Here is a 17,096-nt window from a genome sequence, read left to right as displayed (position 1 = left end):
TCTTCTCCAGCTTTTATTTTTTTAATTAATTTTGTTGCTTTATCTATTCTCCGGTCCTGTTCTCTTCTTCTGTTGAGCTTGTATCATTTGAGTTTAGGTCTGTGTTTGTGTCTTCTTCTACTTTAAATTTACAGGTGTAAAACTCTTTCCAGACTTTTGCCATTTCGTTTAGTTTATTTTGTATCTTGTAATTTTCATTTTTTATATTTCTGCTCTCTTTTGCCCCCTTAATGCTTTGATCTTATTTCAAAAGGATCTAATTCTTCTCAGGATTTTTATTTCGTTTCTTTTACTGCCTTTTTGGAAATTCCTCATCAATTTTTAATCTATTGTTACTTATGAAGGCGGTTTGTCCTTTCTCTATTCCTTCTTTTAGGTTTTGTGAGAGATATCTTCTTTAATATAATATTTCCTTGATTTCTCAACCTTTACAACCTTTCTCAACCTTTAGTTTTGCTGGTTTTCAATTTTGTGTTTTTCTAGTTTGTATATCGTCGGCCTAATATGAAAAATGCATAAGTCTAAAATATTCAATTTTTTCTTTTTAATGGCATCTGTTAGCATTATCCATAAGCTATGTACTACTCTGTGTTCTTCTAATATAGTTTACTAGATTTTGCTATAATTGTGAGAATGAAATCTGCATAAGTCCATTAATGTTCAAAACCATACGAAATCTGCACAAGTCCGGTCCAAACTGGTCGGTGCTTTTCTGATGTTTATACAATAAAAAGTCTTTTCGTTGTAAACGGGTGACTGTAAACTTGTTGTTTATTGGAATAATTATTAGAGCCATTTACTTTGGTACTTCTTATGTTGGAGACTAAAATATTCATTGTCGTGATAATCCAAAACAGTCGTATATTCGTGGAATGGCCCATACCTACAGGGTACAGGTTAAAATGACACAAAATATTGTTTATTAATTAAACAGATTGATTAACAAAGCGGACTTGTGCAATTTTCACATTAAGTTGTGTACAAGTAGAATTATGCACAGGTAGTTTTTTGTCTCTCCTGTAAAATCCGGTGTCGGAAAGTTGGTAGAGAACACTTCGTCGACGGAAAATTAGTCGACAACATTTGGTCTACAAACAGTTGGTCGAATGCACAGTTCATCGAAATACAATTCGTCGATGAACATTTGATCGAATGGATTTTTCGTCGACAAAGACCCAAAGGGAATAATACACGGCGGAAACACGCCAATATATAAAGTTAATTTCTTGTACCATATCAAAAAAAATTATTTTATAGATTGCCAGTCCTAAGCCTTGGATAAAGTGTGAAGGGAAGTTTATTCTTACGATTTCTTTACTTTTTTATTGATATTGACTGATTATTGCAGTCGAAACCATTGTACGGAAATGCCTCGATTTGCAAGTCCGCAAGTGCCCCCAAATTTGACTTGTCCGGAAATGCTCCGTTTGCAAGTGCGCCGACACCAAAAAGAAGAACGGTACAACATCACTAATTAAAATATCGGTTTATATTTGCTCTCTACTCTGCCACCGCAGCCACTTATTTCATTAAATTTAAAAATAATTAAGATTTAAAAAAATAACAAAACCCCAAAAAAAAATAAATTCAGATATGTATAATACAACAAGAATAAAAAACCGCTAAACGCCTTAAAAATGAGTGGCGCATACAATATTCCAGGTACAAAAGATCTGATATGAATATTACGTGGCGCGAAAATGTATTTTCATTTTGATGCAAAACAAAATTCTAGTTTTATTTTAAAAGATTTTTCCATAATATTTGCTAAATTTGAAGTAAACGCCCCACAAAAGAGTAACTTTGATACAGTTTGAATTTTGAAACTCTTTTGTGGCGCGTTTACTTGAAATTTAGCAAATATTATGGAAAAATCTTTTAAAATAAAACTAGAATTTTGTTTTACATCAAAATGAAAATACATTTTCGCGCCACGTAATATTCATATCAGATCTTTTGTAGCTGGAATATTGTATGCGCCACTCATTTTTAAGGCGTTTAGCGGTTTTTTATTCTTGTATCAGGAGTTTTTCAAAGTTATTTATAAATTAAATGTATGAAGTTGAATGCAATGTTCCTATATTACTCGTTAAGCTTTATAAATGGTCACCTTTGTTGCATTATCTCCCAAATGATCTAGTGTCCATCGAACGTACACTAGATTTTTTTCTATTCGAAATAGATTGAAAAAAAATATTGAGATGACCGGTAAATGAAGTCGGATTACCCGTTGCCAGATCAAATTTAGCGTCGTAATCACTACAACTACATAAACCATTTCGGGAATAATCGTTAATTGGATTATACTTTTGTAGCTTAATAACTTCTAAAAGGCTTAACCGATTTTGATCAGTAAACATGAGTTTGAAACGTATTTACCAGTAGTATCTGATGGATCTAAGGTCAAGTATGATAACTGAAGCTATTACAGGAATTATTGAGCTTGAGAAACCGTTTTTCCCTTAGGAAATAGATTTGATCATACTTATGAAGCCTATAACTTAAAAATTCGAATTTTCCCGGATATGACGTATACACCTTTAGATTCGTCTAGAGTCCTTCTACAAACGCTCAGTTATTGGCGCAATTCGTAGGTTGAAATTTTGAGTAATTGTCGAAAAACCAAAATTTTCAAAGTATAGTTTTTCAGTTTTTCGGCTATACTGAGCCGTGTGTATGTCTGATCCTGACGGCTTAGATACTATTTGAAAGCCTAACTCAATACTATTGATTTGGTCTATTTGCGGTTCTTCTGTCTCTTTTTGATCCGAAGATATATACCCCCAAAAAATATGCCGTTTTGTACCTACCAAGTCCTCTAGCTGGTTTATGGGTGGTCAGAAGTCACAAACTACACCGGTTCTGAATCGGCCCTGACCCCCTCTTCAAACACAGAATAAAAAATTCAAATCGGTTTAACTTTTAAACACACATACATACATATCCACAAACATTTTCCCTTTTTTAAATAAAAATTGAGTCATACTTCTGAGCTCGGTAACTTTTGAATGGTATATCCGATTTTCAAAATTAGACATGCGTTGGAAAGGTAATGATCAGTACTATTAGAAGCCGCAAGGGTCGGACTTAAATTTTTGAAGTTTTTGGGAGTTTTGGGGACGAGAACGAAAAACATAACCTAAATCGAAAGGGCCGTAAAATCCACACCCTTGGACCAAAAGTCTTTTCCTGAACTTTAAGATGGGACTTGGCCCATCTTTCAAAGCAGTCAGATTTAGAAAATCGAAAATTTCGTGTATATATAGTGTCGCGTGTAGGGGGGAGTTGGTGTGCGCCACTGGCGAGAACTGCCGTTCTCTGGTAATATTCCACTTAACAAAATAAAAACCAATAATCCGTCGTTTGTCACCATTAATCCCTTTATCCTAAAGATAAATAACAGTTTGTCGACGAAAAATCCATTCGATCAAATGTTCGTCGATGAATTGTACATTCGACCAACTGTTTGTCGACCAAATGTTGTCGACTAATTTTCCGTCGACGAAGTGTTCTCGACCAACTTTCCTAGTATATATCTAGATATAATATCTTCCTCTCCATTTATTTTCTGGTTTACTGTTACATTTCTTTCCCAATTCTTCTCAACTCTGTCAACCAATAATATTCTATAATGTTAGGGGAGCCCAAGCGGGGATTTTTGCAGTAACTTGAGCGCGTCAGATTATCATATGGGGAAAAACCTGGTACCCTGTAGATGTACAGCTGGTTCCTAAAAAAACTGATACGACTCTTAAAGCGTATTTTGTAGAAAATTGAGCAGGGTATTTTGAAGGATAAATACTTATTATTTACATACTGTCACTGTCACTGCCAAATCTAAAAATTTGTCAGATAACGTATTCTGTTCAACCTCAAAAATGGCTCCACATGCTAGCAAAGAACTAAAAGCAAGAATTGTAACGAAATTAGAAGATGGTTGGTCACTATCTGCCGTATAGAACCATTTTAACATAAGCAGAACAACAGTTTTTAATATTAATAAAAGATGGGGAGAACAAGAAATTCTCTAAAGAAAGCAAGGTTCTGAAAGACCAAAAATATCTACCGCTCATGAAGATCGTACGCTTTTGAAGAGATTAGAATCGTTTTGAAGATGTGAAAACTGCGAAGATTCAAAATATTATCAAAATTTAGACCTTAATACTATATATATATATATATATATATATATATATATATATATATATATATATATATATATATATAATTATTAATATGTAATGACTGTTGGAATGTAATAAAAATTTTCTTGGGGAATGAATTTTTCAAAAAAATTTTAAAAAAATTTTTATATATATATATATATATATATATATATATAGTCTTTTAAGTCCCTTTTACTTTTCAGTGTCGGGACTAATGTCTATTCACGTGTGCACAAACTTTGACCATTGTTTTCTATCCTGCGCCAGTCTGCTTGCTTCTGCTACGGTTTTCCCTTTCTTTTGGATAATCTTCGCAATGGTTGTATCCCAGTTTTCTGATGGTCTTCCTCTGTTTCTTTTTTTCTGAATTCTTGCTTCCCATACTTTCCTTACTGGTATGTTTCTTCTCATTCTTTTCATGTGGCCCCACCAACTCAGCTGTTTTTCTTCGATGTATTTTAGGAGTGGTTTAGTTTTTAGCTCCTCTCGTATATCTATATTTCTTAGTCTGTCTCTTTTTGATACTCCTTTTACTCGTCTTAGGTATTTCATTTCCAGTGCCTGGATCTTACTCTTCATACTTCTTGTTAATACCCAAGACTCGCACCCGTATGTAAGTACTGGTCTGTATATCGTGTTGAAGACAGTTATTTTGGTTTTTCTGGATATTTCTTTTTTGTTTAAAAATTTGTTGTTAATTGCGTGGAATATTTTAGACGTTTTGTTAATCCTTTCTTCTATATCTTTGTGTTGTTTTCCGTTGTTTTCCACTGTTACTCCCAGGTATTGAAAGTAGTTTACCTGTTCTATTGTTTCTCCATTGATTTGTATGTTTAATACGGGTTGTTCTTGTGCTACTACCATAATCTTTGTTTTGCGTGTGTTTATTTTCATCCCATGCCTATTTAATACCTCATTCCATGTTTGTAGATTATTTCTTAGATCTTCCTCTTTATCTGCCATGACAATTACATCATCAGCAAATGCACATTCTGATATTCCTATTCTTTCTAGGTTTCGGTAACCTACATGTAGCTTTTTTAATTGTGGTATACATTCTTTGATTATTTCGTCCATGAAGATGTTAAAGAGTGTAGGGCTCATGACTCCTCCTTGTCTTAAGCCTTCAGATGTTTTAAATTGTTGCGATTTCATATTTTTATGCATTATGTAATTCGTGTTTCTTTTATATAGACTTTTGATGACTTCTATTAGTTTTCTATCAACTCCTCTTCTAATTAGACTGTTCCATATTGTTTCTCTTTTCGCTCTGTCGAATGCTTTTTCTAGGTCGATGAAGGCATGTACGCTTTGGTTTTAGTCAGTAGTGTTTTTTCTGTTATTTGCTTCACTGTGAATATGTGATCTTGCACCCCTCGTCCTTTCCGGAAACCACTCTGGGCTTCTTCTAGTGTCGTTTCTATTATATTCTTCAGCTTTTGTTCTAATACTGTTTCATATACTTTCAGTGCCGTACATAATAGTGTAATTCCTCTATAATTGTTACATTCTTTGATATCTCCTTTCTTATGTATAGGCAGTATTACTCCCATCTCCCAGTCCGACGGTATTTCTTCTTTCTTCCATGCCTCATTGCATATTTCTCTGAGCAATTTCCTACCTTCCAGTCCCATATACTTCAGCATTTCTGGTGTTATTCTATCATGTCCAGGAGATTTCCCATTTTTAAGTTTCTTTATTGCTGTTTCTATTTCTTCGTTTGTTATTTCATCTGTGTTTTCTTCCTGTTCTGTTCTTTCTTCATTTTCTTCGTTGTTCTCTTCTCTGTTTACTTCATTACTAGTTAGTAGTTCTTGAAAGTGTTGCTTCCATCGTTCCATTATTTCTTGATCGTCTGTTATTATTGTTCCATCTGTGTTTTTTATTCTTGTATCTCTTGTTGGTTTGTCTATTCTTATATTTTTCATTGTTCGATAGAAAAGTTTCTGATTTTCTTTACTGTTGTATTCCATCTGTTGTCCGAATTGTATCCAGGTCTTTTCTTTTTCTATTTTTATCATGTCTCTTACTTTCTTTCTTTCTTCTTTGTATCTATCGTAATTTTCCTCGGTTTTGTTCCCTAAGTACTTTTCCCACATTTTCTTCTTCATTTTTACATGGTTTTTGATTTCATCATTCCACCAGCTCGTTTGTTTAGTTTTGTTGTTTTTCCTGTACACCCCACACTCTTCTTTTGCCGTTTCAATTAATATATCTTTGAGTAGTTGCCATTTTTGTTCCAAATTGCTTACCTGTATTGATCTCATCAAGTTTGTTATTTTTAAGTTTGTCAGTTCTTCGTATTTTTGAGCTATTTGTTTATCTCTAAGCTTATAGTTTTTAATTGTTTCGAACTCAATCTTTTTTCTATTTTCTGCTGCTCTAGTTTGGGGTTCTATCCTATGTTTTATTTTAGCTTCTAATAAGTAGTGGTCACTGCTTATTTCCGGTCCTCTTCTAACTCTTATGTCTTGGAGTGCCCTTCTATTATTGCGTTCTATCAGTATGTAGTCGATTATTGATTTTTCCGTTTCTCTTGGTCCTTGTCTTGTAAATTTATGAATATTTTTATGCTCATAATGTGTGTTTGTTACTATTAGGCTATTTAATTCACAAAATTCTATTAACCTTCTTCCATTGTTATTTCTCACCTCCTCACCATATTTTCCAATTACATCAGATGTCGACATATCTTTGGTTCCTACTCTACCATTAAAATCTCCAATAATAAATATATTTCCTTTACTGTTTTCTACGGCTATGTTGAGGTCTTCCCAGAATTTGTCCTTTATTTCCTTTTTCTCATTTTCATCTGGGCCATACACCGTGATTATGGTTAGGTTTTCTTCCCCTTCATCCTTCATCTCTACTGTAAGTATTCTTTCTGTCCAACTTTCTCATGTTTGTATGTGCTTTATTCTGTCTTTATGTATTACACATCCCACTCCCGCTGCTGCTCTTTTTTCGTTTGGCACACCGCTGTATATGAGAATATGTCCACCTTCCAAATACATTTCTCCATTGCCTTTCTTTTTGGTTTCTGTTATTCCTAGTATTTCTATTCTGTTTCTATCAAACTCATAGCTTAATTCTGCCTCTTTTCCATTTAGTCCTCTCACATTCCACGTTGCTAGTCTCCAAATTGTTTGTTTATTACTATTACCATTTTCATTTCCTGTTCTTTGCCTCGTCGTTTCCGTTGATGTCTTGCCATCTCTTTTCCATGTGGTTATTGTAGCCAGTTTTTTGTTTGCGTGTTATTGCTTCTTTGTTCTTGTATCAATTCATTATTTTTTGTACTCCATATCCATTTTTCTCCATTGATTATTAATTTTTGATATCATATTTTTACTTTCTTGTTTTCTTCTCTCTTTTTTTCTGCAATTATTTTGAGTTTATTTTGGATTGCTCTTTCTTTTACAGTCAGATCATTATTTATATAAACCTGTTTGTGTTCTCCTCTCATTAGTAGTGTTTTATTTTTCATTATTTCCAATTTTTTTGGGAAGTTATCTACTTTGACCAAGTATGTTTTGTTCTTGATTTTTCTTACTTTTGCATTATTTATTGCAACTTTTAATTCCTTATCGACGAAGTTTTTGACATGGTCTTCCATTTCTTTTTCGTTAATATTTGGTATATCCAATCCGTTTATGATTATATTGTTTTTCCTGTTTTCCCTATCATTCGTTTCTATTCTATTTTCTACTTCCTCTATGTAGTTCATTTTAGCTCGTATTTCCTTTATTTCGTTTTTCATCTGCAAATTTTCTTCTATTAGTCTTTTTATTTCATCCTTATACATCTGATTCATTTCTTTCACTTCTCTGATTAGATCTCTTGTTTCTTTCATCATTTCCTCTCCATTTTCGGCGATCAGTTCCTTTATGAATTCTTTAATTTCTATTATTTGTTCTTTTTGAAAACTCATATTTAATTGATAATGTTTTATTCAATAATTTACTATTGCTGAGTTTGTGTTGCATACGCTATCGGCGTACTTCACTCTTGTTTTGTAAGTATTATGTGTTGCCTACTCTATCGGCGTAATATATGTAACTATGTAATAATGTGTTCTGTGGTTACCGTTCAGTTTGTTTGCTCTATGCACACCAGGCGTAAGACATTTGACACACCTCAAAAGTGCGGATGTCAAAATATCTATTCCGTGTGCAAGTTTCAAGGTTATTTCTATTTTTATTATAAACGATTTTGACTTACTAAATCTTGTTTTTGGCTTCGTATTTCACTCACATTCACTGCTAAGTGTTCCAATTTTCCAATGGTCACAATTTCGCAATTTTCTACTTGTAAGTTTCCGTTATTTCGAAGTTTTCTTACAGAGCGGATTTATCACGTGTTTACTATCACCAGTGGCGTAACTCTTCATATCAGATCTTTTGTAGCTGGAATATTGTATGCGCCACTCATTTTTAAGGCGTTTAGCGGTTTTTTATTCTTGTATCAGGAGTTTTTCAAAGTTATTTATAAATTAAATGTATGAAGTTGAATGCAATGTTCCTGTATTACTCGTTAAGCTTTATAAATGGTCACCTTTGTTGCATTATCTCCCAAATGATCTAGTGTCCATCGAACGTACACTAGATTTTTTTCTATTCGAAATAGATTGAAAAAAAATATTGAGATGACCGGTAAATGAAGTCGGATTACCCGTTGCCAGATCAAATTTAGCGTCGTAATCACTACAACTACATAAACCATTTCGGGAATAATCGTTAATTGGATTATACTTTTGTAGCTTAATAACTTCTAAAAGGCTTAACCGATTTTGATCAGTAAACATGAGTTTGAAACGTATTTACCAGTAGTATCTGATGGATCTAAGGTCAAGTATGATAACTGAAGCTATTACAGGAATTATTGAGCTTGAGAAACCGTTTTTCCCTTAGGAAATAGATTTGATCATACTTATGAAGCCTATAACTTAAAAATTCGAATTTTCCCGGATATGACGTATACACCTTTAGATTCGTCTAGAGTCCTTCTACAAACGCTCAGTTATTGGCGCAATTCGTAGGTTGAAATTTTGAGTAATTGTCGAAAAACCAAAATTTTCAAAGTATAGTTTTTCAGTTTTTCGGCTATACTGAGCCGTGTGTATGTCTGATCCTGACGGCTTAGATACTATTTGAAAGCCTAACTCAATACTATTGATTTGGTCTATTTGCGGTTCTTCTGTATCTTTTTGATCCGAAGATATATACCCCCAAAAAATATGCCGTTTTGTACCTACCAAGTCCTCTAGCTGGTTTATGGGTGGTCAGAAGTCACAAACTACACCGGTTCTGAATCGGCCCTGACCCCCTCTTCAAACACAGAAGAAAAAATTCAAATCGGTTTAACTTTTAAACACACATACATACATATCCACAAACATTTTCCCTTTTTTAAATAAAAATTGAGTCATACTTCTGAGCTCGGTAACTTTTGAATGGTATATCCGATTTTCAAAATTAGACATGCGTTGGAAAGGTAATGATCAGTACTATTAGAAGCCGCAAGGGTCGGAGTTAAATTTTTGAAGTTTTTGGGAGTTTTGGGGACGAGAACGAAAAACATAACCTAAATCGAAAGGGCCGTAAAATCCACACCCTTGGACCAAAAGTCTTTTCCTGAACTTTAAGATGGGACTTGGCCCATCTTTCAAAGCAGTCAGATTTAGAAAATCGAAAATTTCGTGTATATATAGTGTCGCGTGTAGGGGGGAGTTAGTGTGCGCCACTGGCGAGAACTGCCGTTCTCTGGTAATATTCCACTTAACAAAATAAAAACCAATAATCCGTCGTTTGTCACCATTAATCCCTTTATCCTAAAGATAAATAACAGTTTGTCGACGAAAAATCCATTCGATCAAATGTTCGTCGATGAATTGTACATTCGACCAACTGTTTGTCGACCAAATGTTGTCGACTAATTTTCCGTCGACGAAGTGTTCTCGACCAACTTTCCTAGTATATATCTAGATATAATATCTTCCTCTCCATTTATTTTCTGGTTTACTGTTACATTTCTTTCCCAATTCTTCTCAACTCTATCAACCAATAATATTCTATAATGTTAGGGGAGCCCAAGCGGGGATTTTTGCAGTAACTTGAGCGCGTCAGATTATCATATGGGGAAAAACCTGGTACCCTGTAGATGTACAGCTGGTTCCTAAAAAAACTGATACGACTCTTAAAGCGTATTTTGTAGAAAATTGAGCAGGGTATTTTGAAGGATAAATACTTATTATTTACATACTGTCACTGTCACTGCCAAATCTAAAAATTTGTCAGATAACGTATTCTGTTCAACCTCAAAAATGGCTCCACATGCTAGCAAAGAACTAAAAGCAAGAATTGTAACGAAATTAGAAGATGGTTGGTCACTATCTGCCGTAAAGAACCATTTTAACATAAGCAGAACAACAGTTTTTAATATTAATAAAAGATGGGGAGAACAAGAAATTCTCTAAAGAAAGCAAGGTTCTGAAAGACCAAAAATATCTACCGCTCATGAAGATCGTACGCTTTTGAAGAGATTAGAATCGTTTTGAAGATGTGAAAACTGCGAAGATTCAAAATATTATCAAAATTTAGACCTTAATAATAATTATTACAATTTATGAATTAACATATGTAATCAGTTGTTTGTTGTGTGTTTGTTTATTTTATTATTTGTCTGTCATAATAATTATAATATAATGTCAAACCAATCAAATACTTTCTTTCTTTCTTTCTCCCCTTCCTTGTACCCTATCAGGGTGTCGGATTTGGGATCACTATTTTAATTTACATTCACCCATCTCTTCCATTCTTTTCTGTTTTCCGCCATTATTTTTAATTCCTCAAGTGATTTTCCTTTAACTTTTCCCGCCTCTACTATTTGCTGTATTCATTTTTTTCTTGGTCTGCCTCTTTTTCTTTTTGCAATGTTCCTTGCTTCGTGGATTCTTCTCGTAATTCTGTTGGGTTGCATCCTCATCAAATGCCCATACCAATTCATTTGTCTCTTTTTTAGTTTATTCATTATTGGTTCTTGGTTGGCCATTCTCCTAATAGTCTCGTTGCTTAATCTATCCCATTTTGTCTTTCCAACTATCCTTCTTAAATGTCTCATCTCCATTGCATTTATTCTGCTCTTATGTTTTTCCAGAATTGTCCAGTTTTCACTTGCACAGTCGGTATCACTATTGTGTTATATATGTTTATTTTTGTCTCTCTTGCAAGTTCTCTTTTCCCCAGTATTGGGGATAAAGCATAGTATAACTTGTTTGATTTCTTTGCTCTATTTGATATTTCCCAGTCTATTTTTCCGTCGTTAGTAATGATACTTCCCAGGTATTCGTAAGTTGTAACTATTTCCAGTTCTGAGTTTTTGCATTTTATCTTTATTTCATTATCTTCTTTGCCGTTGATTATCATTATCTTGCTTTTTTCCTAGTTTATTTCCATTTTTAGCTCTTCTATTTCCTCTACCCATATATCCATTATTTTCTGCATTTTGTTCTCGGAATCTGCTATTAGTACTATGTCGTCCGCATACATTAAGGACTCTACTGTTACCGGTTGTAATCTATGGTATCCTATTATTGTCTGTAGTTGGTTGGTTCTTGCTCTAGTTTTTCTTATTAATTCATTCATTACGATTATGAATAGCAAGGGGCTGAGACTATCTCTTTGTTTAATACCTCTATTCCAATTAAATTCTTCTGATCGTTCCCCTGCTATTTGTACTCTTTCTTTTACCTCTTTGTAAGTGCTTTCTATAATTTTTATCAATCTGTTTGGTACATTTATTTTCCTCAAGCATTCCCCTATAATTTGTCTTTCTATCGTGTCAAATGCTGCTCTTAGGTCTATGAATGCTAATACCAGTTTTCCCCCCGTGTCTAAGCATCTTTCGATTAGGTTCCTGATGGTATATATGTTGTCATTTGTTTGTCTTCCTGGTCTAAAGGCCGCTTGTTCATCTCCCAATTTCATTTCTACTTCTTGCCTTAGTCTTTTCTCTATTATTTTCGTATACATTTTAAAGCATACCGATGACAGACATATAGCTCTGTAGTTTTCGCAGTTTATATGTTCTCCTTTTTTGTATATTGGTACAATTATGTTATTCTGCCAGTTTCTAGGATTGCTTGTTTTTCCCACGCCTCTTTACATATTGTCCATAGCCAGTTTATTCCCTCTTCTCCCATGTATTTTACCATTTCCGGTTCAATTCCATCATCTCCTCCTGCTTGATATTCCTTCTATTACTTCTTCTCTACTTATTTGGTCTATCTCTGTGTTTTCTTGGCCTTCATTTATTACATTGTCAACCTGTGTTACTTCGGTATCAAATTTTTCCTCATAATATTCTTTCCATACCCTAGCTATTTGTTCTGGGTTTATTTGAATTTGCATTGATCTATCTCTTACTGCATTTATCTCCTTTCGTTTTCCCCCTTTCATGTGTCGTATTGTCGTCCAAAAGTTTCTATTATTTGTTATATATCCTTCTTGTAGTTTTTCTCCAAATTCTTTCCATGATTTTGCTTTTGCTTGTGTGACTGTCTTTTTTACCAATCGTCTCTGCTTGCAATATTCTTCTTTATCTTCTTCTAATCCCGTTTCGATGTATTTTTTCCATGCCATTTTCTTCTTTTTTATTTCTGTTTTTACTTCTTTATTCCACCATCTTGTCCCTTTCAATTGATTATTACATTTTTTGATTCCACATACTTCAGCTGCTGTTTTCTTTAATACTTCCTTGTAAGTTTTCCATCTTTCTTCCATTGTCCATGTTTCTTTTTGGCACTCTATCTGCCTCAATCTTTTATTGGTTTCCTTCTTGTAAAGTTCTCGCACACGTTCTATCTTTAGTTTGCTTACTTTTACTTTCTTGTACTCTTTTCGTTCCGCCTCCTCAATTTTTTCATCCTTCAGTTTTGCAGTGACAAGCCTGTGTTGTGTGGACAGCTCCGGCTCTTTTTCCGTTAAGATATTTTGTATTTTTTGTTCCAAATTTCTCGTGTATACGATATAGTCGATTAAGCTCTTTGCATTTCTCTCTTCAGCCACAAATGTATATTTGTCTTCAATGGTTTGTTCACTGAATGTATTTCCTACTATCAGGTCATTCGTTTGGCAGAATTCTAGCATTTTAATTCCATTTCTATTTAATGTTTCTTCCCCATATTGTCCAATACATCCTAATCCCCTATTAACGTCCTTACCTACTCTAGAATTCCAATCTCCTAAAATTATTATTTTTTCTCCTGTTTCTCTTAACTTATCTAATGTATATTGGAGTTCGTTGTAGAATTCTATCATAGCCTCTTCTTCACTACCTTCTGTTGGTCCGTATATTTGTATTATTCCTATCTTATCCTTTAGTTCTATTTGGGCTGTAATTATTTTAGATGATACTGCTTCATAATTTGTTATCCTTGATTCTATTCTTTTATTCACTATTATACCAACTCCTTCTTCTGCTCTTTGTCCCTGCAGTACTCCGGAATAGTATAGGCTATATTTCTCGTTGATATTTAGATGTCCTCTGCCTATCTTTTTTGTTTCGCTTATTCCCAATATTTGTACATCCATTTTTTCCATTTCTTCTGTAGCTTCTATTTCTTTGCCTGTCAGAGATGTCACATTCCATGTCGCTATTCTTATATGATTTGTCTCGCTATGATGTATTTCCTCATTACCGTTTTCTTCTTTTCCATTACTAGTATTATCGTTGATTTCATGCTCCCTGGTTTTTGTATTATCATTATATCTACTATTTGTTTCGTTACTGTGTTTATTTATAATACTTATATTTAATTTTTCCCTACCTTCATTACTATTTATACACTCATTCCCAATATTTCCTTCACCCATCATATTGCCCATATTGTTGTTATACTTAATACCTATATTCCCATCACCAGTAATATTATTAATATGATATTTATCATTTTTACTCCTAATTCTATTCTTATTACTACTTAAAACTAAACATTTATTAACATTGCCCAACTTATTTAGAAATTCTTTTTTCCCTGCTCGTTGCATGTCCCCTCCTTGGTTCCTTGTATGCAGCTCTGGTAGTTTTTTGAACTCGCTATTTCCACTACTTTTTCTTCTTTATAACTCCATCTCCATTCCTTACCATCTACTGTGATTTTATTGTATCCTATTTTGACCATTTTTCCATTTTCCCTCATCTCTCTTGCTTTATCTCTTAAAGCTTTCATTCATATCAAATACACTGCTCAAAATGATCAAATCTTACTAAGAGTCGTATCAGTTTTTTTAGGAACCAGCTGTACCTCTACCATATATTGGCTCTAAACACAGGGTAGTTCGTTAAGGGGGGGGGGGCGAAAAAAAAAATCTATCTTTAGAAAAACTTAAAATCGTCAGATTAAGATAAGGTAAGTTAAGTACATGCAAAACAGTGTATATTTCAAAAATCTGACGATTTGTTCGGGGCGTAAGGAAATGGGTGAGTCACAAAGTTTCACAAGAAAAAAGCGATTTTTTCGCGAAATAAACCATATATCTAACAACTAAAAAATACGTGCTTAATAATTTTCAAGAATCTATCGAATGATACCAAACACGACTCCCCACGGTGAGGGGTGTGGGGTAAATTTAAAATTTTAAATACGAATCCCGCGATATTTGGCGAAATCAACATCAGATCGAAAAACTGAAAAGTACACTTAATCCACTATTATATTAATTATAATAATTATATTAATTAATTAATAAAAAGTGGTACAAATTGACGAAGAGTATGACTTGGAGCTCAAGATATAGAACACTAAATTTATACTCGTATATAATAAAAAACATTAGTAACGTCAGCCGTCAAATTAATAGTGAACATATAGAGAGAGTTGAGTTATATTATCTGTAACCTTATTAAAGCATTTCCATATTTTTTATAAGCATAAACAATAGAGAATAGAATTTAATTACCGATGTTTTTTCTTAAAAAATACTACTTACAATAATTGAACAATTTACATTTGAAAACTTACTAAGTTAACAGTGACAAATTCACACTTTGTATTAACAAATATCTGTGAAAATTTCCATTTCAGTTAAATATGTAAATGGTTTTAAAACATCCTGTTGCCTGATGCCCAATTTCCATACCATTTTATTATTCCATTGGCTCTCTTTAAAATATCGTGTACTCATCGTCTTGGTTATTTCCTTCCTACTCACGTTCTAAGGGTATGAACATGCCGAAGATACATTCCTTTCAGTGTTCTTTGCGGTTTCCATATAACCAAAACTTGTCGCAACCTGATTACAACAAGAAATGAATAAATACACCAGCCGTATCTCCGGCGAATGGCACGTGGTTTAAAAACCACCAATAAACTTTAATTTACATCGCGATCGAGGTTCTGATCTGTCGATGCCGAAACATCTGTCGATGCCAAAACTATTTTGTTGTGGCATCGACATCGTTGTAAACCGCGATGATAGGTCGCGAGGGTGAACGGGTGACACATCCTTGGTATGTGCGATCTCATAAGAAAATGAAGGTTTGTGTTGACATCGATGTAGCGACCGCGATCGCGACCTACACCGCGCACATCCATGTATCTTCGACATGTTCGTACCCTTAGTGTTAATTTCGATTGCAATTTTTCCATTTCTTGTCCAACTTTCCCCGTTGGGTAAAAACAGTGTTGATTAAAAATTAAAAACGTAATAAAATACCTACATTGAGACAAAATTTAAAATAATGGTATTTATACATAATATTTATGTTCAGGGCATATTACGATACTTTTTCGTGGTCGTAAATGGGAAATATTATTTGCGATTTTTTATTACAAAATTACTAAGCAACTAGATTTAGAGTGCCTTCACTTAGCAGTGACTAAAATTTATTAAAAAGTCTATTAGCAAGGAAGTTGAACTACCTAACACTAAAAACTTACTACAACCTAAGCCAAGCCGCACACCAAAGAAACATGAAACGAAAAACATGAAACATGAAACGAAAAACATGTTTCATGAAAAGAAAACACTTCTAAACAAATCCCAAAGTCCGCCTACCAATGAAACGAGTGTGATTCATGCTCATGACACATTTTTATTTTCGGAGAGTTTCATAAATGGCCGGATATATATTTGTTTAGCAGTGGTTTATTTCCATGAAACGTAATTTACGTTTCATGTTTCTTTGATGTGCGGCCTGCCTAACAGTTAACTATAATTTGTCAATTACTATTCTATTAATTCACAACAATATTCATTTACATTTATGTTAGTTATTACTTTTATTTTTATTACAATAAGCAATTGTGACATGGGGTATCAGTGGAAATATTACAACTCTTGATTTAGAAAAGCTATTCCGTAGGCTCGCTATGGCGGTACGTACGCTCATCGATGTCCCTATCTGGTTATATGCCACCGCTGTGTGATCCTATAGATGGTCATCTACTGTTAGATGGAGGTTACACCAACAATTTACCAGGTAAACATTTCTATGCCTAGTCTTTTTAAATATAATCAGATCAAATAGTACGGGTATTACTGTGCTACTTTTGTTCCTTGATTCCAAATATATTAATAAGGTAAGTAAACTATAACATAACCTTAAACAGATTGATGTTTAAACTTGAATATATAGAATTATCCACAAGGAAAAATTTCCTGTAGCTGACTACACCATTAATCACAAATAAATTTTAAAGAAAAAATTCTTTATAAAATGTGTATTTATTTAAAAAACCATAAAATTAAATTTTTTAAATAAATATACAGTCGGAAAAATGAAAGAATACCCATGAACGATCACATCAATCACTTATTTTTGTATTTGCTATCTTTCTATAACAAACGTTTGTTATTTATAGAAAAAGACAGCAAATACAAAATAAGTGATTGATGTGATCGGTCATGGGTATTCTTTCATTTTTCCAAC

General features: G+C 33.5%; 1 protein-coding gene across 7 annotated transcripts in view; it reads left to right on the top strand.

Moving 5' to 3' along the window:
• The window catches only part of LOC126884349 (neuropathy target esterase sws), a 1,280,173-nt gene that overhangs the window by 933,881 nt on the left and 329,196 nt on the right, over nucleotides 1–17,096 (top strand). For 5 of the 7 annotated variants that reach the window (XM_050650276.1, XM_050650273.1, XM_050650275.1 and 2 more), the window contains one exon: nucleotides 16,530–16,646. The exons of the other annotated variants lie outside the window; for them this stretch is intronic. In XM_050650276.1, coding sequence (XP_050506233.1) covers nucleotides 16,530–16,646 — 117 coding nt within the window. The remainder of the gene's footprint in view (nucleotides 1–16,529; nucleotides 16,647–17,096) is intronic. 7 annotated transcript variants of the gene reach the window in all.

Source organism: Diabrotica virgifera, chromosome 5, assembly GCF_917563875.1.
Source record: "Diabrotica virgifera virgifera chromosome 5, PGI_DIABVI_V3a".
NCBI classification, from domain to species: Eukaryota; Metazoa; Arthropoda; class Insecta; order Coleoptera; family Chrysomelidae; genus Diabrotica; species Diabrotica virgifera.
Note: the sequence above shows the minus strand (reverse complement) of the source record. Positions and strands in the feature narration are given on the sequence as shown.